The sequence below is a fragment of the Lagenorhynchus albirostris genome, chromosome 12 (genome assembly GCF_949774975.1).
Source record: "Lagenorhynchus albirostris chromosome 12, mLagAlb1.1, whole genome shotgun sequence".
NCBI lineage: Eukaryota > Metazoa > Chordata > Mammalia > Artiodactyla > Delphinidae > Lagenorhynchus > Lagenorhynchus albirostris.
In genome coordinates this window covers 13,158,212-13,183,874 of record NC_083106.1, presented here as the reverse complement: position 1 = coordinate 13,183,874, position 25,663 = coordinate 13,158,212, and the positions used below count along the sequence as shown (strand labels likewise).

The following is a 25,663-nucleotide window of genomic DNA, read 5'->3' as shown; positions in this document are numbered from 1 at the left end:
AGGCTCCTGGCCTGATTTTCTAGTGATGGAGGAAACGGAGGAAGTATTAATTGTTAAGTCTTCTATGACAAGTTGTACCGTATAATTTGTCATGCTGAACTTTTCACTCTTTGAATGTGTGCTTTAAGTGGTGACGTTGCAGTCCCCCGACCCAGCTTTTGGTCACAACACAGTGACGTTACAGGAGGTGAGCTCCCCAGAGTCCGAATCCCTTGTCTTTGGCAGTTTTCCCTCTTTCTTTTGCTTTTCTGCAGCCTCGGGGAGAGTTAATAGTTGGCTTGTGGTAAGCGCTCAAATTGTGGGCAAGTCCTGCGTGAAGCAGGGCCGGGATCAGGATGAATCATGCAAGTGCTGAGTGGATCCTGTCTTTAGGTAAAATTTTCGATAGTTCATGTTTTTTTGAGTTTATTTTTCAGAATGTTGCATTAAATTAGTATTTTTCTGGGTTGCTGAAAATTTTGGCATCCCCTTAAATTTTTGCACCTGTGTCATGTCTCTCACCTGGCCCTGGTGCTAGGTCCTGCAGACATAGGGTTGAAAAGACAAAAAGTCCTGTTCTTCAGGGAGTTTACTTTCTAATGGGAAAGAAATTCGCAATTAACAATTTCATTGAATGAAAGAGGAATATAAAACAACATAAGGGGGTAGAGAATGGGCAGTAGGGGCAGGGTTAAGGACTTTGGGTGGTCAGGAAGGTTTCTGAGGCTTTGGACCAAGCTCCGAATGTTCAGCTGGCAATGCAGAGATCTGCATAGTAAGCAGAGGAAAGAGACTGAAGGCGCATAGCTTCTTCCAGGGCTAGAAGGAAGTCTAGAGCCTACAGAGCAAAAGACTGTAGGAGGTGAGGTCAGATAGGTAGAAGCCAGATCCTGTAGGACTTGGTTAACTGTTGGAGGAATGTTAGCAACGGAGTGATTTGTTGAATGAATATTAAAGCGATGGTAGCTTTTTTATCTACTAGGCACTTTGTAAAATTAGCCTTTAATTCTCCCAGTAACCTTAGGGTTTTCATTTTCTGATTGTGCTTAAAAGTGTAAGTTCATTCCCACAGAACCACCAGTCTTAGGATAAGTCCACATACTTTCCTCTTTCCTCTGTGTTATACTGAGGAGTAATAGTACTTGTGGGAGGCTTGATTGCTTATAAGTACGTTTTCATATTACTTTCCCATTTGACCTCAGAGATCATCTTTATTCACCTTTTTTATTTTTAGATGCAAATATGTGAAATTTGAGGGGAGGGGGGTTCTCATTAAATTAATTGAGCACCTGGACTACAACCTTTGAATCTTAACCACAGCTTAAAAGGTATGGTCCAGCAGTTATTTTTAAAATTTATTTTCAGAAAAAGGCTAAGATATTGGAAAAACTAAAATTACCATTGTAATATAAGGTAATATAAAGAGTGAAGCATGTTTTATTGCATGCTGGAATAGTTTGTTAGTCTTTTTCTTTAGGCTTATTAAATTACTTAATATTGATTTTAACTATTAGAGCTTTAATTATGTTGAAATATTATTAACTGAGAGTTAACTTTTAACTTTTTCAGTAGGTTCATGAGCGCCTGTTAGTTTCATTTTTAGTGAGAAATTTAGAAAGGGCTATTCTGAATTTTACTCGATGTCAACAGATATATGTACCTCTTTTTTCCTACAAATCAGTATCAATCAGAATTGCTGAGTTTTTAGGTGCAAAATGAAGCGCAGAGAGAATTGCCCTTATTCTCACCAAATCCTTATTGCAGATCTACAGCATGCAAGACATCCTGGAAATGTCTGGAAATAATTGGGATGTGGTACCTGCCCCTTTGCTTCCTATCTGGGCCAGCCACCTAATAGACGTAGATGCTTAGTAAATAATCTTTGAATAAAAAGCATCATGAGTACAGGGGGGAGGAGATAAGGTGTACAAAATACAGCTGTGAACACTGGATGAGTCAAATATGTCTAGTTACCGTGGGAATTTTTATAGAACAGCGGAGTTACTGCTGTATGCCAGGATGAGATTACTCTGTAGGACAGGGTTTCTCAACCTCAGCACTACTGACATTTTGGGCCAGAGAATTCTTTGCTGTGGAGGCTATGCTGTGCATTGTAGGGTGTGTAGCAGCAGCCTTAACCTCTAATTCCCCCTGCCCCCCCACCCCAAGTTGTGATAACTGTCTCCAAACATAGAGACGTATCCCCTGGGGAGTGAGGTTGCCTCTAGACGTGAACCTTTGCTGTTGGGGATGTCTTTTAAGGGAATGGGGAGGAGAGTGGCCTTCCCTGGCATAGGAACAAAATGGGGGCAAGCTTAAGTGCAGGAGGGTTTATCAAGAAAAATTAATTTGATGTGACATAAAGGGGTGGTGTGTAAAGTGGGCTAATATGAAAGGATGCTGGTAGGGATATGGATGTGCTGCGTGCATACTTCAGAGTTGGAGTTTTATTTGGGAGGCAGTGGGAACCTATTAAGTTGTTGAGTAGAAGAGTGACAAGATCAGAGCCTTGCATTTTAGGAAGATGAATCTGGCAGTTATGTATGTGTGATCTGAATTAGAGTTAAGATGCAGGGGACTATTAAAGTAGTCCGGGAGAAGCAATTGTGGACCATAGTGGTGGTAACGGAATCAGTGAAGTTTAGGGTATTTAGGAGAGTAGGCGTTACAGTAAACTGCATATAAGGAAGAGGAATCGACGATGACTACAATTTAATTTTGAGAGAGGGAGAATGGTAGTGCCGTGAAAGAAACTGAGATCACACAACGAGAAACGGGTTATAGAGGAATATGACGTTTCATTTTAGACATAGTGATTTTTTATTTATACGTCTTTAAAATTTCCATTCTGGCTGAATGAGTTTTGATTAACTGATGTTGTAGGCCGTTTTGAAATGAAGTTCAGTTTTGGTTCTTCCTGAACAATACACCAGATTTCTAGACAAATAATTTTAGATCTAACTGCCTTTTAGACATCTTTTTAGTGCCATGAAGTTAGGTGTTGAAGAGACAAGAATGAAGAAAACAGTTTTGTCCACTAATGAAATGATGTGAAAGGGTTAATAATACATTCCATTTCCTGACCACCCTTTCCCTTTTCCTTATTACGCACACAAACCTGAGACAGGAGTAACCCAGTGAGTTTACTGCCTTGCCATAAGTGTTTTCATACTGTTGTGTAAAGGGCTGTGGAATACTAATGAAGAGCAGTTGACTCTGCATAGTGCAAAAGTTCCCTTTGGGTTGGACCTTGAAGTCTGTAGAGGTAATTGTGTGTTTTAGGAAGAGAGGGCAGGGAAGGCAAAGGCAGGTGGGAGCGACATTGGGTGCTTTATAATTCAGGTAGCTGTGTAGATGCATAGTTTGTGCAAACAGCTACAAAGTTCTAAGGCCCTTAAAATGTTAGACGTAGGGTTCTAGTAAGCTTCACGCCAAAATTGTTGCTCTATTCTTACCTTTTCCTGGGTTCCAAAAATTACATTTGATCATACAGGAATAACTAATTTAGATTAGTGAAGTGTAAGCCAATGTCAGTTCACAGACCAGAATTTGTCAAGTTACTCCACAGGTGTTCATAAGGCACATGGTGATACATATCTTAAAGTTATACTGTTAACATTACCAAAGTATTATGATAATTTTTTTCTAACCAACTGTGATGTTCTAATGGGCAGGAAGTTTGAAAATTCACGGAAGGTTCTTTCCCACCTTCATTAGTACAGCTCTCACACTTTCTTTTCCTGTGGTGCAGAGAGGGAGGGACTGGAGAGGGATGGGGACAGAATGAGTAGACTTTTGGCTCTCCCTTGTTCACAGAATGAAATACAACATTCAAGACCTTTCATAATCTCAGTGCAACTTTTCTAATTATTACCTGTTAAAGGAGGTAAAGAGAAATTGAATAACAGTATACTGTAATATTTAATAACCTGTAGCTGTGTCCCTTTCATTCAAAAAGGAAACCAAAAGACCCAAGGGGAAAGTGGTAAATCTGGGAGACACAGGCTTGCATTGGGCCTTGTGCTCAGTGATGATGACTGCTCAATGACACGTCTTGCTGTATTCTTGAGTTGCTTAGGTCACTAAGAGGGGCATTCATCTGCTGTTCCTGTGAAGGCAGAACAGAATGGCTTTCGTGAGCAGAACATTACAGGGTAGAGGGATACTCTTCAAATTAAAATTCTCTGATGTATCTGATAACCTTTGGCCAGCTTAAATTCTTAACTGTCTTTAATGGTTTTTCTACACCTCCCTTTTAGAGCAATAAGGTGAGAAATTATCAATATAAAATTACTCTGAAATTTAGCACATGCTGGGGCTTTAAAGGGAATTTGGCTAATAAATGTTGACTTAAAGAGGAAACAACTGCCTGACAATAATGTAGTTTTGAATTTATGTAGTACGTTTATAAAAATTAATACTGTTGACTCAAACACATGAAAAAATGTGCAGTTTTGAGAGTTAAATGTCTCCTAATACTTTAACATTTCAATCATATAACCTTAATAGTGAAATCACTTTTGTTTCTCTCGAAATCCCACCTTGTTGTAACTACCATAAATTTGACATTTATTCATCATCCACTAGGTAGAGCTCTTCATAATTGTAGTTCTTCATTTACCTCATGTTTTCAAAATATTCTCGAGCCAGCATTTCTAGCTTTTCTCACTTTTTTTATGGGGTAACTGACATGTCCTGTTTCTTTTCCTTTTTTGTAGTTAAACAGCTTGAATTTATGACTGCTTTTTGCAGTGAAGCACACACCATGGGAGAACCATGGGGGGGGGTCTATTTCTCAAGCACACTACTTTATTTGCTGTTGCTCTCAACACCAAGAAGTCTTTTACCAGCTGTACAGCTTCAGGCAGACATTCTTGTGCTCGCCTTCCCTCTCAGGCTCAATTCTCTGAAGTCAGGCTTATCAGAAAAAAGCTAATCATAACCAGGATTGCCAGGGAAAAAAGAACAACTTTTTAAATGTTATGATAGAAAAAAAGACTATACTGATTTAGCTTTAAGCTCACTTTCAACAAATTCTTATTTCACAAGGGTGAAGTCATTTTTTAGCGAATCTAATACATCTTAGCATATCAGAGCATTCAGGCTGGCTTACTTAACTGTATATTTTAATGACAAAAATGCCAAGTCACAGGAAAGGGAAGGACTATGCAAAACTAACCTAGTCTTAAGCTCTTAACTTCCAGTTTGCAGGAACTACTGTGACTTGAGGAACAAATGACGTGACCCATAATAGTCTCGCCTTCTCAAATGAAAATTCAGTGCAGTGTCATGAAAAAAAGGGGGCAGCGTTTGGCAGGGCTGTTCTAGAATAAGGGAAATTTAAGCAATATAATCACGTATTCCCATCTGTGATTCTTAATTGGATCCTGGTTTGAAGAAGCCAGTTAAAACATTTCGGGGAGAACTGGGGAAAACTTGAATTGGGTGTTTGAAGATGTTAGGGAATTACTGTGAATTTTGTTAGGTGTGATGATAGTATATGATTAAGTAGAACAGTGTCATTTTTTTTTACATACAAGCTGAAATATTTAAGGGTGAAGTGTAACATATTTATAACTTCAATTACTGAAGCTGAGCAACGAGTGCGGTTGTGCCAGTTACCGATTTATTGCCTTACTTTGTGATACTGGAGCTGGACCTATAAACATTTCTCCTTTGCCGGCTGGTACCACGTTAAGCTTTGTCAGTAGGGTAGGTGGACAGGCAGTGCACGAGGAAGGGGCTTCTTTTGTTTCTGTCTCTATGCACAGCTGCCAGGGGTGCTCTTGGGACACTGATGGTTAATTTTATGTGTCAAGTTGGCTGGGCCACAGGGTGCCTAGGCTTCTAGTCAGCGTTACTCTCCCAACAGGCCTGACTCTCTACCTGGAGGGAAGGGAAGCCCTTTCCAAGGGTATTCTTTCCTTGGGTATTCTCTCTCAGTCCTAGAGTAGTAACCTTTTATCTCCTAATAGCTAATCCCATCGTTGGTTAATTTTTTATATCAAAATTATCCCTGTTCAAATTAAAGGTATGGTTTCTGTCTCCTGACTAGAACCTTGACTAATAACAATAATTACTGTCATATTTCTACTGTTTTATGTTTGAAGTTTTCCTTAAGAATTAAACCAAATTTCTGATCATTCGTTAAATATTTTACATAAAACAAAGGACTGTTTTCCTTTCTTGTAAGAGTTCAAAATGTACAACCAGAGTCATGACTATATTGTAATACTTTTTACTAATAAATTGAGAGACGATTCATATAAATTACCTATGTATTAAAAACATGTTACTCCCAATTGTGTTAACTCATGTGTTTCAAGAGAATACTGGTATGTACACAATGTGACTTGCTATAATAGAATTTTCATAAGCTATACAAGTCTTTAATAACAAGTCAGCTTAAACTTTGTTGGAAATAATTTCTACCAAAGATTCATAATTAGCATAATCCTTCAATGACTGTACAAGTTCATCCAGTAGGTCCTCTCCTTGCATAAAAGCTTCAAGATCATGAAGTGACTGGTTTATTCTGTGATCTGTGACCCGGTTCTGTGGAAAATTGTATGTTCTTATTTTCTCTGACCTTCCTTTAGTGCCAATCTATATATTAAAAGAAAAGAGATATGAAATACAGTTAAATTCAGGGCAACTAAACCTACAAATTTAACTTACCTGGAGATTAAGCTCTTGGCTTATAATTTACAACGTTAAGAAGCAAGTTTTAAACATTCTGAATCCTCAAGTAACATGGGAATTTGATAGAGAAAAAAGAATATAGGCTTTAAAGTCAGACAGATTAGTACTTGAATTTTGAATCCTCTCTCTGCCATTTAATACTTTAAGACTTCAGGTAGTTTATTTCAACTCTATAGTTTTCCCCGTTTGTAAAATACAGACAATACCTACTGCACAGTGACGGTGCACACACACAGCCTGGCGCACAGCTGATATTCAGATGCTATAGCTGAACACATATAACCTCTGCGAACTAATCTGGTTGTCATCAGTGATGACAAAGTTATAATAAGGAGTTAACATAAAGTCAAATGACAAACAGGAAGTAAGTTCAGTTTGCTTTGCAACTTTCTTCCATAATTTTCAAAGGATTCAAAATGAATGGGAATTCCATATACCTTTTTAAAATAACTTTGGTGAATGAGAAAGACACCTCTGAATATAAAAAACAGGGCAGAGGTGTAAGATTGCTATAAAACAAGTATAGCCCTTGGTTGAGCTACTTGAATTATACTCTAATTTCGACAAATACATTGAAGTGATTTTAACACATACAAAACCTTGTTTATCTAAAAATATTTTTATCCTTTAGAAGCATTTGTAAGATTTCAGTTTTACCTGAATCTTTCTAGCATTGTATCGTTTACTTGTTTCTTCTTCTACACGCAGGCTGTATAGTTTTGCACGTAACTTTTTCATAGCCATCTCTCTATTTTTCAGTTGAGATCTCTCTTGTTGGCATTCGGAAACAACACCTGAATAGTGTTATGAGAATTAAAGAGTTTTAATAGAGAAATCTTCATTTATTATCAAGGAATACTCCTTTTCCTTCTCATTCTTTTTCTTCTTCCTTTATAAAGGGAAAAAATAGGACTCTAATATAAAAAAGGAAGACTGTAAACTTAACAAGTAACTTTTACAGTTATCGGAAAACTGAAAATTTGAGTTATAGCTCAAAGTATTTCCATATTGAAGGCATATATACTAAACAATAAGCATTAGTCATTTAAAATGGATTATTTTCTGGTACTTTCAGCTAGTCACCATAATTTTTTTTTAAGTAATAACTACTCATTATACAAACAATTATAAAAGTTAAGCTTATTACCAGAGTTAGTCACTATTAATATTTTTGAGTATTTCCATCCACTTTTTTTCCTATTCCTGTTTATATAATATGTATTACATAAGACATCATCTTCAAGTTTAACGTGAGGATTTCCTCATATTAAAAAAGAAGAAAATGACCCCAGCACTCCCATCAGCCACTCTCAGTCAACAGGAATTATGACTGAGATCATTTACAGTAGGCGGTTCTTGTATTCTTTCTAGACAACGGAGGTCTGTTAACCATATGCTCTTTCTCACATGTAAATCAACAGTAAAAACACGTTTAATACTAGTGTATTGTACACTAATAGTATTTTGAAGTCTTAAGGAATATTGAGTCATAGCTCCATTGCCTTACTGTCCAGAATTAAGACAGAACCCCTAGATGTCTGCAGATGGACTTAATGGAAAGAAGCCCCTGAAATTACCTGCAAAACTTTGCATATAAGCATGTTTTTCTGGGTAGCAGGTCCAAGCTTTCATTTTCTCAAAGGAATCCATCTCCTCCTCCCTCCAAAAAAGGGTAAGAACTAGTGATTTAGACCATTTTTTGATAAAGAAGAACCCATGATATTACGTCATTGTGAGGATTTTTTTAAATTAATGATATAGTCACTAACATGGAAATTACCTGGGCTTAGATCCCTCCCTCTTTCTGGCTTTGTAATTATCCTGCAGAGTTTCAGCTAAGGATTCAAGATAAATCAAGTATTAAATAACAACTGTATTCCTGATAACTGACAACCTGTGTCAGTGGAAAATTAATCAAGTCATTCAGAATTCGATTTCTTTCTTCATTGTTTTATGTTGAAGAAATAAGTACATACCTGTCGGGAGATGAACTATCCGGACAGCACTGTCCGTGGTATTTACGTGCTGCCCCCCAGCTCCGCTGGCTCGCTTAGTATCAATCCTCAAATCTTTAGGATTAATCACCAGATTAATCTATATGTAAGAGAAAAGTTGGGATTTAAAAAAATTACATGTATGATCTGTTCAAAGGGAAGAACTATCTATTTATAAATATAAACACATGTCATGTATAGAATTTATATAAGGTTTAGAAGGTTTAATTTTAGGAACAGAAAGTAGTTGGAAGGATACCATTTTTTAAACTTTTCTTATTGGAAGAGCACATTATCAAAACATAAGGTAAAAGAAAAACAAACCCTCCCTCATCCTCAAAAACTGGACTTCTCTGTAATTACCCTCTTCTTACCAAGAGCAGAACTCAGAAATGTGAGTAATAGAAATGTGAATATAATAGCTAAATGATTTGAGTGCAAAAAGACTTTAGCAGAGGGGAAAAAAAATGACACGAGCTTAAGAACTATAGGAAGGTTTTATTTTGTTTAATTTTAAATAAAGGAGGATTTAAACATATTTAGAGGCAGAGGAGAGACAAACGGAAATATTAAAGGCCAAGAAGTCAAGGGTATAGACTCAATTCATAAATACACTGGGGTCTGACATCAGGATAATGCTCTGTCCTGCGAGTCACCATCCAAAGCACTGCATTTAAAAAGCTCTTTCATGAACCATTACAGCCCAGTCTGTGAGATGTCCACAACCCCAGGAGCAGGAATCCTATCATTCACAGGCCCTCCATGTCTCCCTGGGTGGCTCCTTCTTACCGTTGCTGGAAGAATGAAATGAGATGACATATGGACCTCAGTCTTCAGTCTCCATCTTTTTCTGAAAACTCCTTACATCTCCAAGATGCTTAAGCCAAAGTGACTATATCTAGGTGTGGCTCCTCCCATCTATCCCCTTTCACTCTCTCCCTTAACTGTTCTGTTGCTCATCTAGGCTTCACATAAAACTTAGACATGAAGAAAGGAACTCCATTAACCCTATTAGAGAGAAACACTCAAACTTCCTTCTCAAATCATTCATACTCCATTCTGAAAAACAAGTCATATATTTCCTATCACTTTTCAGCAGAAGGGATATAAGCAAAATAGAACTTCCCAACTAAGCTACCTTAAAAATATTATACAGTCTGAGAATTTATCTGTGAAAATAAAGTATACTCATTATGAACACTGTAGCAATATATTTCCATTTTAATATGATTGGGTTATAAAGCAGCAATTTTGTTAAGTAATAGTTATCCTTTGTCAAAACAGGATTCTCGCTGTTAATGTTCTGGGAACAAGTCACACAAAGCAAAAGTCTTTATAAAGGTAATCACTCTCGAACTCTATTTAATATCGTTTCTCCTGTACATGGTCTCAAAATAGCTACTTGAAGCTTAGTGGTGGAGAAAAAATAATAAATAGGCAACGTAAGATTAGATCACTTATATATCCTCAATTCTTACCATTTGCTGTTAAAATCATACTTTTTGGACTGTGAGAATGTATTTGTAAAAACAACTCAAAATACATGATGCAAAAGAGACACTCAATTCAGTAAAGTGAGTGTTACTCTGGGGGAGGCACTGTGCTGGTCCCAGGATTCTAAGGAGAGGGGCCTGTGGTGCCTCACCTCAGTGGGTTGGGGTAAGATCGCCACAGTCATGGTGCTGGTGTGTATGCGGCCTTGCTTCTCTGTCTTGGGCACTCTCTGTACTCTGTGCACACCTCCTTCAAATTTCATGTGCTTGTAGGCTTCTGAACCCCCAATGCTGGCAGATGCATGTCTAAGGCCACCTTGAAAACATTGGGAAAAGGGAATTATTTTATTTTTCCTACCATTTATAACAACTGACCATCACTTCTACCATCTTGAAATATATTTAAAAGAGCTATATAATCATATTGATTATAAAACATACTGAAAACCTTTAACAAGTCTATGATATTCACTTAATATCTTTATTTCATATAATTATTAAACATAAAGCATTTATGGTGTTAACTGTTCAGTAACACCTCTAAAGGACCACTTTTAAAAGACTATTAGTCATTCAGTGGTTAGTACTGAATGACTAATGTTTTATAGGCCATTTCAAACTTGATATATTTGCATTCAAAATTATTAAGTAAATGATAAGCATAAAACTACTTAAGCATCCTTATAAATTATAAAGCCTAGTTATGAACTTTCCAACCCTTTCCTAAAATATATGTAGATAGATAAATTAGATCTATACTTTTTCAAAACAGTTTACTGACCTATTTCACTTGGAAAATATTCCAGGGTTTCAAAATGCCATCCTTTAAATGCAGCATACTGCTGATACATATCAAATATCTCTGAGGTAAACAACATTGCCTCCTGACCCCCAACTCCTGCAGTTACCTCCAGGATCAAATCACTTTCATCCGTTTCTTCTGAGGGAACCAAAAGTAAGATAATCTGCAAATATAAAAATATCACCCCTCCTATAATTAAGACTTAAAAAAAACCCTCAATGATTAGATGTAGGATTTGAAATATTTAATTTAAAGTTTCCCTAAGCAAATAATTTAATATTGCTGATTACTGTTCAGTTATCTTGCCAATTAGAACCATATAATGCATAATTTCCAAAAATATTAATGTTATAACTACATTATAAATGCTATATATGTTCAGCTGACACTTACAGGTGTTTCTGTTTCTTTCAGGTGTTCATGTATACATATCTGTTCTCTACTCAGTTAATAATTCAGTGCTTGCTGTGAGTAGTACATTATATTGTGTACAGCATACAAAAAGATTCTAGCTCTGTCCCTGGAAATTTATAGCCTAGTATGGCAGGAAAAAAACACTCAAATTGCATTTGTATTTTTTTCTAAGCTTCTTTAACATGGAAGAGAAACTTGCAATTTTGGAACTGGAGAGGCCTTTAGAGAAGATCTGGTCCAATTCCCTCATTTTACAAGTAAAAGAAAATGAGAATAGAAGCGAGATGACTCGTTAAAGAGCCACGCGTTAGTTACTGCCCAAACAGGCACAAGAACTCAGACCCTCGTGCCTACATCAGTCTTCCTTTCATTACAATTCTGTGTTTCACACTGCAGTATGTACTTATTAAGGAGATACAGAAAAAAGACTTCTTAGATGAGGTGAATTAAGAAAAAAAGCTGCCAACATGTATGGGTTCTTTAATATTGACAGGCACTCTGCTAAGCACTCTACGTACTTTAATTCTTAAAACATCCTGGGCAGGTTCTATTAACAGCTCCACCTTAAGAAGTGAAAACGAAGTTTAACTCTAGTTGCCCAGTATCCTACAGCTAGAAAGCGGAAGAGCCAGAATTTGAACCCAAGGCTACCCGAGTTCTGAAGTATCACTTTGTGTTGGTCAGGAGCTATACTTGCTTTCCTACTCTTCCATCTCTCTGGCCTGTGCCAATAGAATGTGACCACTCAAATCTTGAACTAACATGATAGAGTTTACATCTGTTAATTACTAGCCAATGAACAGAAACCATTAATACGTATGTCCTTCTACGTCACAAAAAATTTAGAAAATGGGTAGAAGGCAAGCTACATGAAACCTTTCACTCTATAGTGGAACTTTTCTTCTAGACTGGTGGTGGGGACATTAATTTTTGGTAAGTTCTACACTTGGATAAAGGGAATCTCTAAATTAAGCACCTCCTTTCCAGGATCCTTCCTCACCTTATCATGTTCTTTCACTTATATTTCCAGATATATCTGCTGTAAACCTTTAAGCTATGCTTTACAGAATTAATGAAGAGTGGATCTAATTTCATGATCCTTCGTCTAACTCCATATGTTCTGCTGTTCTCCTAGATATAAAGCCAAAGCAATGCAATTCCATTTTAAAAATCCTAAGGGCCTATTCGAGGCTGGCACTATAATAGTGTCAGAGCCACAAAGATAAAGAAATGTTCCTGCTTCCTCCTACCGTCACTCCATAACCTCTTCTTCTCATCGCCCATCCCCATCCTCACCTCTCTTCAAAAAACAAAAGAAGGAAAATATACTACCAACATTTCACTGCCTTTCTGGCAAATCCTATTAGTGTGACAGTCATCTTTCTTTCAGAGTTCTATCAATACAATCCTTTTAGTATGATAAAAAACAGGGCCATGGGGAGTATGCTTTTTCCTTCTTTAAAAACCAGTTTATAATTATAAATACTAGCAAGCTGCTTAGTTCTTGACTTGCTTTTATAAACTTCTAATAAAATACATTAGAAGTAATAGCATGCACGGATGCTTTATTCCTTGCACAAATACCATACCTGATGCTTCAATTGAGCTATTTCTTTCTGACATGAAGTTATTTCACTCTCTGCAAGTTTCCTTAAGTCTTCATTTTCATCTAAGAAAAAAAGGCAGCAGGTTAAGTTTTCCTTAATTAGTATTAAATTGCTAACAGAATTCAGGGTAATAGTTTTATTGTTATTGTAGCTTAAGGGAAAAATAACAATTATCCTGTCCTTTTAATAACTTATTAATTTAAAGCATATTATGCATTAGTTTTCAAAAGCATGTAGTTAAAAAAAATTTTTTTTAAGTTTTTCCTGATGACAAAAGTATATCTTCAAAATAAAAAGAATCTCTATAGAAAAATATAAAGAAGCTACAAAGCTTTTCTATAATTCTGCCTCCCCAAAACATTCATATTAACAAATATGCTTTTAGTTTTCCAACTCAGACTCTACAATAACAAATGAATACACCGAGCTAGTTAGAAAGACCGGAAGGGGAAGAGAAGTTACCACCAGTTAGACCAAAACTGAGTTAAAAAGTAGGAAGTTATTTGTCTTACTAGTAAATGCTTCATTAATATAAAAGTGTCCACCTAAATAAACATTTAGACCCAGCCTAATACTGACAGAATATTTACATGAAGTGGTCTTCCCTCTCAGGCTTTACCTAATTCTTATTTCATCTTTCAGTTTTCATTTTTACTGTACAAAATATACCTCCTCATTCCTCTATCCTATGGACCACATGCAGCCTATAGAAAGGAGACAGGCGGAAATTTTCTTAGTTATTACAATTTTCTGTTTCTGTTGAAAGAACAAACTCTATCAGCTGGAATGTTTATTCATGTATTAACAGCCAATTATGCTGGGAGCTGGGGATAATATGTTAAGACCTGCCCTCAAGGCAGGATTTTAGATCATTTTACTTTCTTTATATTATTCTAGGGGAGAAAAACTCACAAAAAATAACCTAAAACATTAAGTGATTAAATACTAAAATAACAGCATGCCGAAGGATTTTTTGTTTGTTTGGGGGATGGGCAGAAAAAGGAAAGAATTGAGAGAGAATGAAAACAGCAAAACTGAGATAGGCGAATATAGGGAGTGTTGGTGGAATGGCAGGGAATTATTTTGGCAAGAATTTGATGAAATGTAAAATGTGCTTAATTAGAAAAAGGAAAAATGAATTCTAGCCCTAGTTCAACCACCAAGGTTCTCTTAGGGCAACACACCTAACGTCTGAGTCTCAGTAATCTCGAGAATAAAATGAAAGATCTGAGCTGGATGATCTCTAAGGGGCCTTTCAGCTCTGAAACGCAGTGTTCTGGTAAGGCTAAGGAGATTGGAACTAAAGTGTAGAAGTAATCTAATTTAAATACTACATTTTATTTAATGCAGTATACCCAAAACACTACCAATTTCAACATGTAATCAATATAAAAATATATTTTTTAATATTAAGGCTTTGTGGCTGCTACTTGGACTTTAAGCTTGGCTTAAGGAATGAAACCAATTTAATTTTTTCCCAAAGGATACTATGTCTTAACTATACAATTGCATTAGTCTCCCATTTTCCATGGCATCTTCAGTCCTATTCCAGGCTGCTTCTAAACTGCCACCAATCAAGATTCCGAAGCAAGAAAGCTATTCCTATCATTCACTCCCAATCTGAAAGCTTCTGCTGGCTGGCTTCTGCCAACAGGATGAAATCAAACTTTGTAGGTTAGTACTTGAGCCCCCTTACAAAATGGTTCCAACCTCCCCTTTCTTGGTTAACACAGAGTTCAGTGATTAAGAGCATGAGATTTGGGGTCAGTCCTATCCAAGCTCCATTCCTTACAAGCGGTGTCACCCGAGCTGAGTAATTTTATCTTTATGTCTCAGGTTCCTCTTCTGTTGAATGAGGCTAATAGAACCTACTTCATAATTTATTACGTGAATTGTATGAGTTGTTAGATAAAGGAAGCTAAGCAAAGCCTGGAATATGGCAAAGGATCAATAAAGGTTAAATTATTATTAAATCATCTAAGGGTGGGCCTTTATCCCTGTACAAGTCTTTCCCAACAAGTTCTCCTTGCTCTCCTAGGTCTTTATTGATAAATATTTTTACTTATCTGTATTATAATTAACTTTCTTGCCCCCAATAGATTGTGACCCTCTCTAGAGCCTTTCCAAAGTGTGGGCCACAGACCAGCAACTAAGCATCCCCAGAAGCTTGTGCAAATGCAGAAACATAGGCCCCATCCAGATTCGAATGGACATGAATCACTTGGGAAATCTGTTAAAACCGCATGTTTCTAGGTCTCAGATTCCGAGTCTGGGTTTACTTAGCACGAACCTCTCCTGTCACTTTTGCGGGTGGTCCCTGTACCACACTTAGAAACACTGCTCTCGAGCCCATAACAGGACTAGTGCCTTATTTGTCTGGCGAGCTAATCTCCTGCTATTAAATACGCAACCAGTAAAGGTCAACTTAAGTTTTGTAAAAGGGCGCAGAGCACTGTCAAGGGAGCCCAAGGAGAGGATGGGACCAGAACTCACATACAGATGCCTTGACCTCTGATGCAATCAAAAAGGGTTGCAACCGAGCAAAGACTTCAGACTCGGAGAGAGTGTGGACATCTGAGCAGCGGCTTAGTGGCAACGGCAAATGAAGAGTCAAGAATCTGCTCTGAATTCCGCTCCCTTAGGCCCGGCCCTTACCATGTAGCAGGTGCCCGGTCTCCTGCAGTTCCTGTTCCTTCTCGTTCAGAAGCTTGGCCACCGCCACCAGCTCAGGCCGCCTGACCTGCAACTGGACTTCAGACCCTACCTGGCGCTCGAGGAAGGTCCGTAGGGGTCCGCCGCGGGCGAATAGCTCTTCCAGTGGAAGGCTACCGCAGCTAACGTGTCGGCGGGCCGGGCCAGCAGCCTGCCGGGCCCACTGAAAAGCACTCCAAAGAAACCTTGACCGCATAGCTACAGCCGGACGTCCGAAGCGGACAAGAGCCGGAAGTTCCGGACGGAGCAAGTCTCGCGACACCGTGCAGCTCGGCAATAGGGGCGAGACCTAGCCAAGCCCCGTCTGGCGCACGCGCAGGTTTAAAAGGGCCTCCCGGCAGCCTGGTTGGGAACTTCCGGCCAATTATTATTAAACGCCGTATTATTTGCGGAGGCCGGAAGTTGAGGGGCAGAGCTGGAAGCGATAGGGGAGGGTCCGAGAGACCTCGGGCACCTCCTCTAAAGGCAAGGTCAGACACGCCTCCTTGAACGAGCTGGGGCGGAGTGTTAGACCGGAAGGAGAAAGCGATAGGTTGTCATTACGTTTTCTGACGTCGAAGATTTGTCTGCCAGGCTCTTAGGATTTAAAGTACAGCCACGGGGGCCAACCTACTGTCCCCTACAGGGGCTGAGGTCACAGCACGGATGTCCTCTCTCCTGCCAGCCTGGACTGTCGTCTCCAAGAGCGAATTGTAGGATGGTTATCAGTGTGTACGTGTGTTTACTCTTCCAATTTTCCTGTTCATGTTTCTCTTTTCGACGGTGGTTAAGGTTCGTATTAACAAAGACGTGACAAGTAGACTCGAAGACAACCACGGAGTGATTTAGCAGTCTGCTTTCCTGCCCTTTATCTACCACTTAATTTACCTGCTTTAAAACGGCTTCCTTCCACATCGAGTCTCATGCCCATTCTCACTTATTCGTTGTTACTCAGCTACTTTTTAGGGTGGTTGAGCCGTTCCGTGTTGCAACTAATCACAGCCCAGCAAAGCCTTCAGAGCCCCTCCTCCGCTAGCCCCGTCCCCACAAAACCACCAACCTCCACCCCCGAACTTGAGAGTGGATTAGTGCCAGGAATACTGAAGTTTACTGGTATAATGCTTTTGCATTTTTCAAAAGACCTTTTCATAGCCTACCAGAGGAATGTATATGAGGGAATAATACAATCTAGACAGGCCTGAGAATGCAAGGGCTGAACGTCCAATCTGGGAACTCCCACTACCTAACTGGTTTGAGCAGGATTTACTAAGTGGTGGTGTAACTGTACAGAGACCTAATATACCCAAAATCTTCTTACTTATTCTTGTAAAAAAATGGTAAAATACGGGAGCCCTTGACAAGGTTAAGTCATTCTTAAGTTATCTAATCAGAATTGTTGAGGTTAAGTATAAATTCTTATAAAATGAGCTTGCATCGTTTCTTTGCTCTGTATATACAAATGCAAAGTAGAATGAGCTGACTCTCCAAATAATATAGAACAAAAATAGGTTTTGCTACTTAGAAGCTTCAACTAACTCAAATCTTTTTTCACTTTGAATGTGTATTAAGCCACACTACTTTATAAAATTGTTTTGCTTTAAAAGTGATCCAAACCCAATTTAAAAAATTCTAATCCGAGTATAGAACAGGACTGATTAGGTTGTCTGCATCTCTTTTAGGAATAGTTTTTTTCCAAGTCTAAACTCAACTTTGAATATTAGTTTAAGCATAGAAATTGTGGGAGCTACTTGAACTCAACATAAATCTCTCAGCTGAATTCTCAAAACGAGTTATTTCAAGAGTATACTTTATTATTTATAAAAGGTGCAAACATGTAACAAGTGATAACCTTATAGAACAATGTAAAGAATCCTGCCAGCAGTTATTTTCCCTCAGATGTGTAAGCAATTTAAGCAACATAATTAAGTGCACCTTTACTCCTATAGTGTTACACCAATGAGGAAACAGTAACTTTTCTAAGGATACATTGGTGAATTCTTTATTCAAAACATTTTTAAAAAGTCAGTGTAACGCATGTGCATTTTACAATAATATCCATAGGTTTCCACAATATAGTCAAATGAAAACAGCTTTAGTTTTACTTTGTAAACTCAAAGAAATATACACTGTTCGAGATTTCTGCATTTTTTTCCATTATGGTCATGCTTAAATTCTATTACATGTTGAAAATTCTAGCATTTTCAGGAAGTCTGTTATTGTACATAGGTAAAATAATAAAATAGATTCAAGGAAGGGGGCATAAAAACCCAAAACAACTTAAGTTGGTGGAAAATAATCTGGATTATATATTCAATTTATAAGTACCTACAGTTATTCTGGCATTGCAAAATAACCAAACATGGCATCTCAAGTTATATTCATGCATTCAAAATTTCTTTATGGTCCACTAATAAATATTGGTGAAGTCCTAGATATGGATATAGATTATTAAGTACAATGAACATGGTAGAAAAAATTACACACGTTCAATATAAATTTTACAGAACCAAACACATTGAAATACTTTTTAATATTTAGCAAACACCCTAAAATCATATACAAGATACACTGTATTTATGACAAATAGTTTAAAGCAAGGGGGAAAAACATCAAGTCTTTTACATTATTCCAGTATTCAGTGTTCATTGTTCAGTGGAAGGCAATATAGAAAAGTACTCAGCAAAATCATCATCCATTTAGATTACCTTTTATGACAGTAAAACTAAAATCTTCACTATCCAAGGGATGCAGAGGATTAAGGTAATCATACAGGTAGTTCAAGGGAAAAAGTTAACTTTCACCTCCTTTAAGTGAATGTTCAAGCTAACACCATTTTGGAGTTTTACTTTCCCATATCAATTTCCAGTTCATTATATTTTCTTCATAGTATTGGTTAGCAGTCATTTAATGGAACCTTCTAGCAATGCTGAGGAATCTGCTCAGAATATTTTTGTCTCAGTGTAAATGTCCAGTAAATTTACGTCCAGTATACCCTCTTAAAAAATGTATCACTTTACAGTGGAAAAACCTAACAGACACTACCTCAGCCAGGTGATGAAGTTCAGCATCGACAATAATAAGTCGTATATGGGAACATATGTTTATGTATGACTGATTCACTTTGTTATAAAGCAGAAACTAACACACCATTGTAAAGCAATTATACCCCAATAAAGATGTAAAAAAATAAAAAAAAAATAATAATAATAAGTCGTAATGATGGTATGTACCTTTGAATGGTGTGATATGAATGGCACTTCTGCCGTTTTTCTTCCAAAAACCTGTCTAATCGTGGGAAAAAGATCAGACAAATTCCAGTTGAGGGCCATCTTACAAAATACTAGACCTGTACTCCTCAATACTACCAAGATTACCAAAAACAAGAAGAGTTTGAGAAAATGTCACAGCTAAGAGGATACATGATGACTAAATGTAATGTGGCATCTTGAATCGTGGAACAGAAAAAAGACAGTTAAAAGCTAAGGGAATCTAAATAAAGTGTAGACTTAATAATGCATTGATATTGTTTCATTAATTGTGACAAATGTTTCATGGGTGTGTCATATATGGGTTCTATCTATACTATCCTTGGAATTTTTCTGTAAATCTAAAACTATTCTAAAATAAAAGGTTTAATGAAAACTTTTATGAACATACAACTGCCTTTTATTCTTTTATTTTCATATTTTCATGATAAAATTATTTAAAAAATCATACTACCTTAATAGTAAAAAGAATGCTTTCTGTTCCGTGCCAGTCAATACTTTCTACAGGCCAATCTCTTTTAGTTTAGTTTTACGTCTAACCACCACATATTTATTTGGCAAATTAACTGATATTTATATTCTTCCTATCCTTGGGAATGTTTTATTTCCTGTGGAAATAAAATTTTCAAATGATTTCTCTTATTTAAACTTTGATTTAAACCTACAATATTATACACGCACTCACACATATGCATATGCACATCTAAATATATCTGTGTGTGTGTCATTGAAAGAAACATACTTCTTTGTAACTTCAGTGTGATATTGGTGAACTGAGAACAGTGATTTTTGAATCACATTATTGAACAAAGCAATAACATATTCATATATTCCTCTGTCTTAAAATAAGCTTGGTTGTATTTTTTAATGAATAATTAAATCAGATTTTTAAAGTATAGTTTGAAAAAAATCGGGGGAAAGTGCATTAAAATGGCATTTAATACATACATTCTTGAAAATGGGAATTATTATTGAGCTGGAGAACTTTGATAAAATAGTAATATTATATGTAACACTTCACTCTTTCCATGTTTATTTCATTCCCATGGCCATCCTGTAAATTATTATATTCCTCATTTGAAGATAAAGAAACAGGCTCAGAGAGGATAAGTGATTTGCCCAAAGTCACATGAGACAGAAACATAACTTGAAACCAAATTTATAATTAAAGGCTGGTATCTGGAAACAAAACTTATCACTCTGTGCACTGTTGTGTGTTGCAAGGATACTACTAAGAGTGTTGCAGAGAAGATCCGAAGCAAGTTTTTGGTATCAGTTTCATTGGTAAATATTTGAAGTTGCAGCAAGTAAGGAATAACTAAACTTTTTGCAGATTGAGTATTGTTTTCTCAGGAGAACAAACATATTGGTCAGAAATTTTTTAAAAACTGAAAAGGGCATGCAAATATAAGTGTCTGAAAACTATGAAAATTAAGGTCATAAACTGTCAACATAAATACACAGGCAAAAAAAAATTCTGGAAGTATCTTTACCACTTTTCAAAATAATTTGCCAATGTATCTAATGCAAAGTTTTCAAAACTCAAGTTTGACAGGGTTCTATCTATAGACATTTTGGACCTAAGAAATTTTAGGTGGCTTATTTTCCTATTTTCTGATTGTATGTTAAATTTCTTCCTTGTATATTTCTTCCTCAACACATCTGGTATATTACATTTTTTGCAAATGTAGTTTGTTACAATTACAATATGACATTTTTTTCAATGTAAGTTAAAAGTGTATAGAAAAAAATGGATAAATTCAAAAAATAAGAATCAGATATTATTTTAAATCAGCTTAATGGGGTGAAAGTGTATTTTTTTGCCCCTAATAAATAAATACTATTTACTTATTTCTACAATCTTTTTGCAAAACCGAACTATCAGGTAAATATATGATACACATTTCATTCCACAAGTAAGAATCTAGGCAGCATTAAAGGATACGAATAAACACCCCATGCACCATGACCAAATATCAGAACTGGTCATCCTATGTACATATTTTAAAATTGAAAAAAAATGACCACATTATATGGTCTTGATTTTTGCACTTCATAGTGTTGATATCAAAATTGTGTTTTGCTATTGTTCTCTTGCCAGTGCACCTGCTGTGCTTAGAGCTGCCCTATAACACTGTTGGGACATCTGTATTACCTTTAGGTAACATCATAAGAGTTATCCAGAGTAAAGAAGCATCATGCATTCATTATTAGTGTGATCTATGTTCAAGATCCATCTCTGAAGAAACCTCTCCAATTTATATAAATATATGTATACATATTCATATATAATCTATATCCTCTACTTTTCTTTCCATTATAGACACATCTGAAGTTAGGCATTATTTAAAGAGCATTAACCTCTTTCTGTGTGCATTAGGAGATTCTAACAGTATACAAAGATAACTTGGCAATGTAAAATATAAAGTGTACCTTCTAAAGTGCTAATTTTTCCCCAGGGAGGAATTTACTCACTAGGAAAAATCAAACTCTACCAAAACAAATATTGTGCTCTTGGAATGGTAGCATAGACACCAGTTGAGGGCTTTTTTTTGTTTATTATAGCTCTGTAATTAAAACTGAAGGAATTATACCATACTTTAAAAATTGGTAGAGTTGCAAGTACACAGACATACTCTTACATGGAAACTTTAAACATTTTGAAATTAAAAGAGAAACACTCCCCTCCCCTGAAAATAGGAATTTAGCAGGGAAATCTCACGTAACATCTGATGTGTAAATCTACTCTAGAATCATTCTCAACACAACTTCCTAATCAGATTTCAAAAGGATATACTAGCTTCAAAATCTGTATACTACAAATGCCCAGAGTTAGAGATTAGGACTCTTTATAAGGGCCCTTATCTTTTACATTTGGTAAAATATTAAAGGTATTGTCAAACAGACAATTCATCTAATAGTCCAAAGTATCTTATAAAGATAACTTATGACTAGCAAGTCACCATCATATATAGTAAAAACAAGAATATAAAGTCTACATTTAAAAAGATTGATGCATGCAGTGTATCATAGCATATTACATATTTTCTAGTCATGTGCCTCAAACACAGCAACAAGTATGATATTACAACATATATGTGTATACAGCATAGTAGCATAACAATTCTAATCAAGAAAAAAATTAATTTAGGAACAATAAACTTCACAATAGAAGTGATGATTATTCTTTTAGCTTTTTCTTCACTCGTTAGGAAAAAAATACGACATTTTGTAAACATCTTCAAGCTATCTTTTTCACCATATTACTGAAAACTATTGTTCAAATAGTAAATATCTAATTGACATGGATAAAGCATGTCTTAACACACTAACACTTTCAGACAGAAACACGCATTTGTTAAAAGAAATAATAATTATAAATATTTTCTATCTTGTATTTTAACTACATTTTCATAAATAATGTATTTAAAAGTGCTGAATATAGTAGGATAGTCAGCAACGCCAGTGTAAACAGAACGTTTTGTTTTCTACTCTGCAAACTTTTTTTTTTAAATCCCATTTTGTCAAACACTGCAACAGTTAAAATATTTGCATAGGGAATAGATAATAGCCCTTTTAATCATATCTCCTGAATTCTGTATAAGTTAGAAAATCAAATTCACTTAAAAAAGCAATTCTTGAAATGTTTTAAGTTTATGGCAAAAGAAAATTACGATGTCAACCTTTCAAGTAAAATAAATGTTAAAAAGAAAACCCCAAACTTGGTTTTTTTAAAAAAACTTTAATAAATTAAAAAAATGAGAGGTAGTTAAAAAAATGACAAAGGAAACTTATAATTTTAATATCCTTAATATAAGGCCAGTATTCTTAGTGGATATAAATATGTTTAAAACTTTCATTTTAGGTTACTCAATATTTATTAAGATTAAAAAAATAGCCTCCAGGGGATGTTAATATTCAAATGTAACACCTTGATATAAATATGACACTGACTTTTGTGTGTGTGTGCGAGATAGGATACTGTTTTCTTGAATGTCAAAAGTACGTGCCAATGTCAGGCAAGTATTTTTTGTCTTAAAGATTTAGTAGTACATATAAAAAATAATACGGCAGCTAAAAGATTTGAGCACTGTACTGCCTTTCAATTATGGATCAGAATGGTTTGGTTTTAACATTTTTTAAATAAGTCATTTTTAAGATACTATGTGAAAACAGTTAAGGTCTGAAGTAGAGAATTGTCTTCTAGAGAACCCCTATAAAACTTTTCTTGCTTAAAAACTTAGCTTTTCTTGGATTTCACTTTCAAGGAAAATATGCCACAGCACAGATGCTATTCATCAAAAGTTTTATGATGCTACATATAGGCATTCCTTTATTAAATCCTTTCTTTATATTCCAAAACTAAGTTATCAAGCTTATTATTATTATTTTTTTGCTAAAGTACATACTTTACACAACCATTTTAGAACTGGAGAGCCAGTCTTTAATAAATTAATTACAGTATTGGACATCTGATACATAGATTCATTTTCCTCTATTACAGTTAAAAACAATATCACTCTTTGATTTGTCTTTGAGATAGAATATCTTCAAATTGTTTTGTGCTTTTTTTTCTCTTTTCTTCATATATATACATATATGAAGAAAACTCTTCCGTAATGAAAATGCCACAGTTTTGGCAGTGAACAACCAGAGGAATTCCCCATTAGGATTTTCCAACAAACAGATAAATAGCTCTTTTTTCATGTACAGAAATATTGGCTTCAAAATTAGTGTACTGAACACAGTATATAGCATGTTGAATATCATAGTTACAATTTAAAAATTGGCTTTTTCTGTCTTAGATTATATTTAAAAATGCAAACCACAGCCAACTTTTTGGCAATTATTTCTATAAGACCATATTGCACGAAAGTCTTTAAATACAGATATAAGTTATGCCATTGGCTTAAATATTAACAACAACTACATGGCAAATGAAGCAGTTTTACTTTGCACATGCAGTCTCTGGATACACTAGGAGACTGTTCATAGGACTACAAATACAGTTTGCTTGCAAGTAGAATGCGTGTTGAATGAAACAAACTTAATTTGGCAATTCATTGTTTCAGGTGGTATTTTCTCCAAACATAACCATGGATAACCTTGATACAAAATGGAGACAAAGACCATATGGTTGTATTTTCACAGTAGCCTGAGGAATGCTAAACTGTAGTTCTCCAGGAACTCAGTTTCAGGTGTTATTTAACTACTTTTATTTCTCATCCCAGCCCTCCAAAATGATTTTTTAAAAATAAAAATTAAGATTCAGAAGTAGAGCTGGCAGTACTTTCAACAAATGACTTATAAATCTGAGAGTTCAAAAACCTTGGGAAAGAATCTCTGTGCATTAAGGTATATATCTGAAGTTGGGCATCTTCATACATGTGAGCATTAGGATCCAACAGATTTCTGTTGATCACCTCTCTAACTCGAGAATCGAGGCTGACCTAAAAAGAAATAAGAGCAGATACATTAAATAATATTTTTTCAAAAGATCTCAACTAAGTAAGTATAGATTCATGACATTTCAGAGGAACCTCACAGAATAACTCTAAAATCTTGAGGTTAGGGGCTTCCCTGGTGGCGCAGTGGTTGAGAGTCCACCTGCCGATGCAGGGGACGCGGGTTCGTGCCCGGGTCCGGGAAGATCCCACATGCCGCGGAGCGGCTGGTTCCGTGAGCCATGGCCGCTGGGCCTGCGCTTCCGGAGCCTGTGCTCTGCCACGGGAGAGGCCACAACGGTGAGAGGCCCGCATACCGAAAAAAAAACAAAAACAAAAACAAAAAAACAACAAAAAACCAAAATCTTGAGGTTATGTTTTCAAAGGTTACATAATAACCCTACATACTTTTCTCCTTCAAAAGTTGAATTAAACAAACAAAAACCAACTTTTAAACCAGAATTTTAGTTCAGAGATCTTGGCTTACTTGGATGTATCTTTTCTACGCATTCACTCAGGAGTTTTTTTGACAATTTCTGTTCATTGGTGCGGTGCTAGAGAATTCCCTGGCCAGAATACAAATTGACGTCCTCCTATTATGAGACTGCTGGGGTAACTCTTGATGGAACAAGGTAAAAATCTGGCAGAGAGTAGTTCTCTGTCCAAACTTAACACGTATATCAAGTGCTGATTCCTGATAGTTTCAAATCCCAACAAGTCCTCCCGTGTCAGAAGGAGGACACCAGGAATGTGGAAGGGCTGAGTAGAGCAGAACGACAGCACACACTCTTCAGCTCTTCTATCTACCTGGCATGGCATAGGACACTCTGTAGCCCATACCTAGGAATACATCCAAAGGTCTCTGTACTAAAGATTAAGCAGAATATTTACTTGAAATTCAATCTCTGAAAGGAGAAATGTAAGTAGGAATTCAGAGTACCCATTAATCATACAGTGTTATTTGAAAAGTGTAAAGAAATTAGATTCTGCAAGTGATTCAGTTTTGTTTTTTGTTTTGTTTTGGTTTTTTCCTCCCTAAATGCTAATCTGATTGGAACTGGTAGAGCATGTTGAAATGGGAAGGGGGGGAAATTAAATACCAATAAATGCACACTCTGGGAAAAGAACTAAGTAAGGTCTGCTCTGAAATGACATGTTAGCAACACCCTCTAAGAGGCAAACCACCTCAGAGTCTTGATTGGTGTCCATAGTTCTCACTGTTGAACAAAGACTAGGGCATTGTGATCCACAGTTATTTGTCTCATGACGTA

General features: G+C 36.2%; 2 protein-coding genes and 1 long non-coding RNA gene across 5 annotated transcripts in view; 1 reads left to right on the top strand and 2 right to left on the bottom strand.

Annotated features, from left to right (window-relative positions):
• LOC132530723 (uncharacterized) overlaps positions 1 to 25,663 on the top strand; it is a 118,966-nt gene that overhangs the window by 715 nt on the left and 92,588 nt on the right. The window lies entirely within an intron of this gene.
• On the bottom strand, positions 2,801 to 15,932 carry MTRF1L (mitochondrial translation release factor 1 like). Of its 3 annotated transcripts, none has more exons than XM_060167828.1 (8): positions 15,647 to 15,932; positions 12,974 to 13,053; positions 10,950 to 11,133; positions 10,321 to 10,484; positions 8,658 to 8,775; positions 7,339 to 7,475; positions 6,412 to 6,585; positions 2,801 to 4,087 (listed from the first exon to the last, which is right to left on the bottom strand). In XM_060167828.1, exons 1-8 carry the CDS (start codon positions 15,897 to 15,899, stop codon positions 4,004 to 4,006), a joined length of 1,194 nt encoding a protein of 397 aa, XP_060023811.1. In that variant the 5' UTR covers positions 15,900 to 15,932; the 3' UTR covers positions 2,801 to 4,003. The 3 variants fall into 3 exon arrangements, with proteins under 3 accessions (XP_060023811.1, XP_060023814.1, XP_060023813.1); XM_060167831.1 differs by having other exon boundaries at positions 15,756 to 15,774; XM_060167830.1 differs by lacking the exons at positions 2,801 to 4,087; positions 6,412 to 6,585 and having other exon boundaries at positions 7,341 to 7,570.
• RGS17 (regulator of G protein signaling 17) overlaps positions 24,094 to 25,663 on the bottom strand; it is a 28,330-nt gene continuing 26,760 nt past the window's right edge. Inside the window, exon 4 of the mRNA XM_060168072.1 lies at positions 24,094 to 24,398. Coding sequence (XP_060024055.1) covers positions 24,210 to 24,398 — 189 coding nt within the window. The 3' untranslated portion in view covers positions 24,094 to 24,209. The remainder of the gene's footprint in view (positions 24,399 to 25,663) is intronic.

Coding starts and splice junctions, on each gene's coding strand:
- MTRF1L (XM_060167828.1), bottom strand. CDS start 15,899: ATGCGGTCAAGGTTTCTTTGGAGTGCTTTTCAGTGGGCCCGGCAGGCT. Junction 8,776..10,320: donor TCTTACCCCAACCCACTGAG/GTGAGGCACCAC, acceptor TCTTACATATAG/ATTAATCTGGTGATTAATCC. Junction 4,088..6,411: donor ATGCTAATTATGAATCTTTG/GTAGAAATTATT, acceptor CTGCCTTCACAG/GAACAGCAGATGAATGCCCC.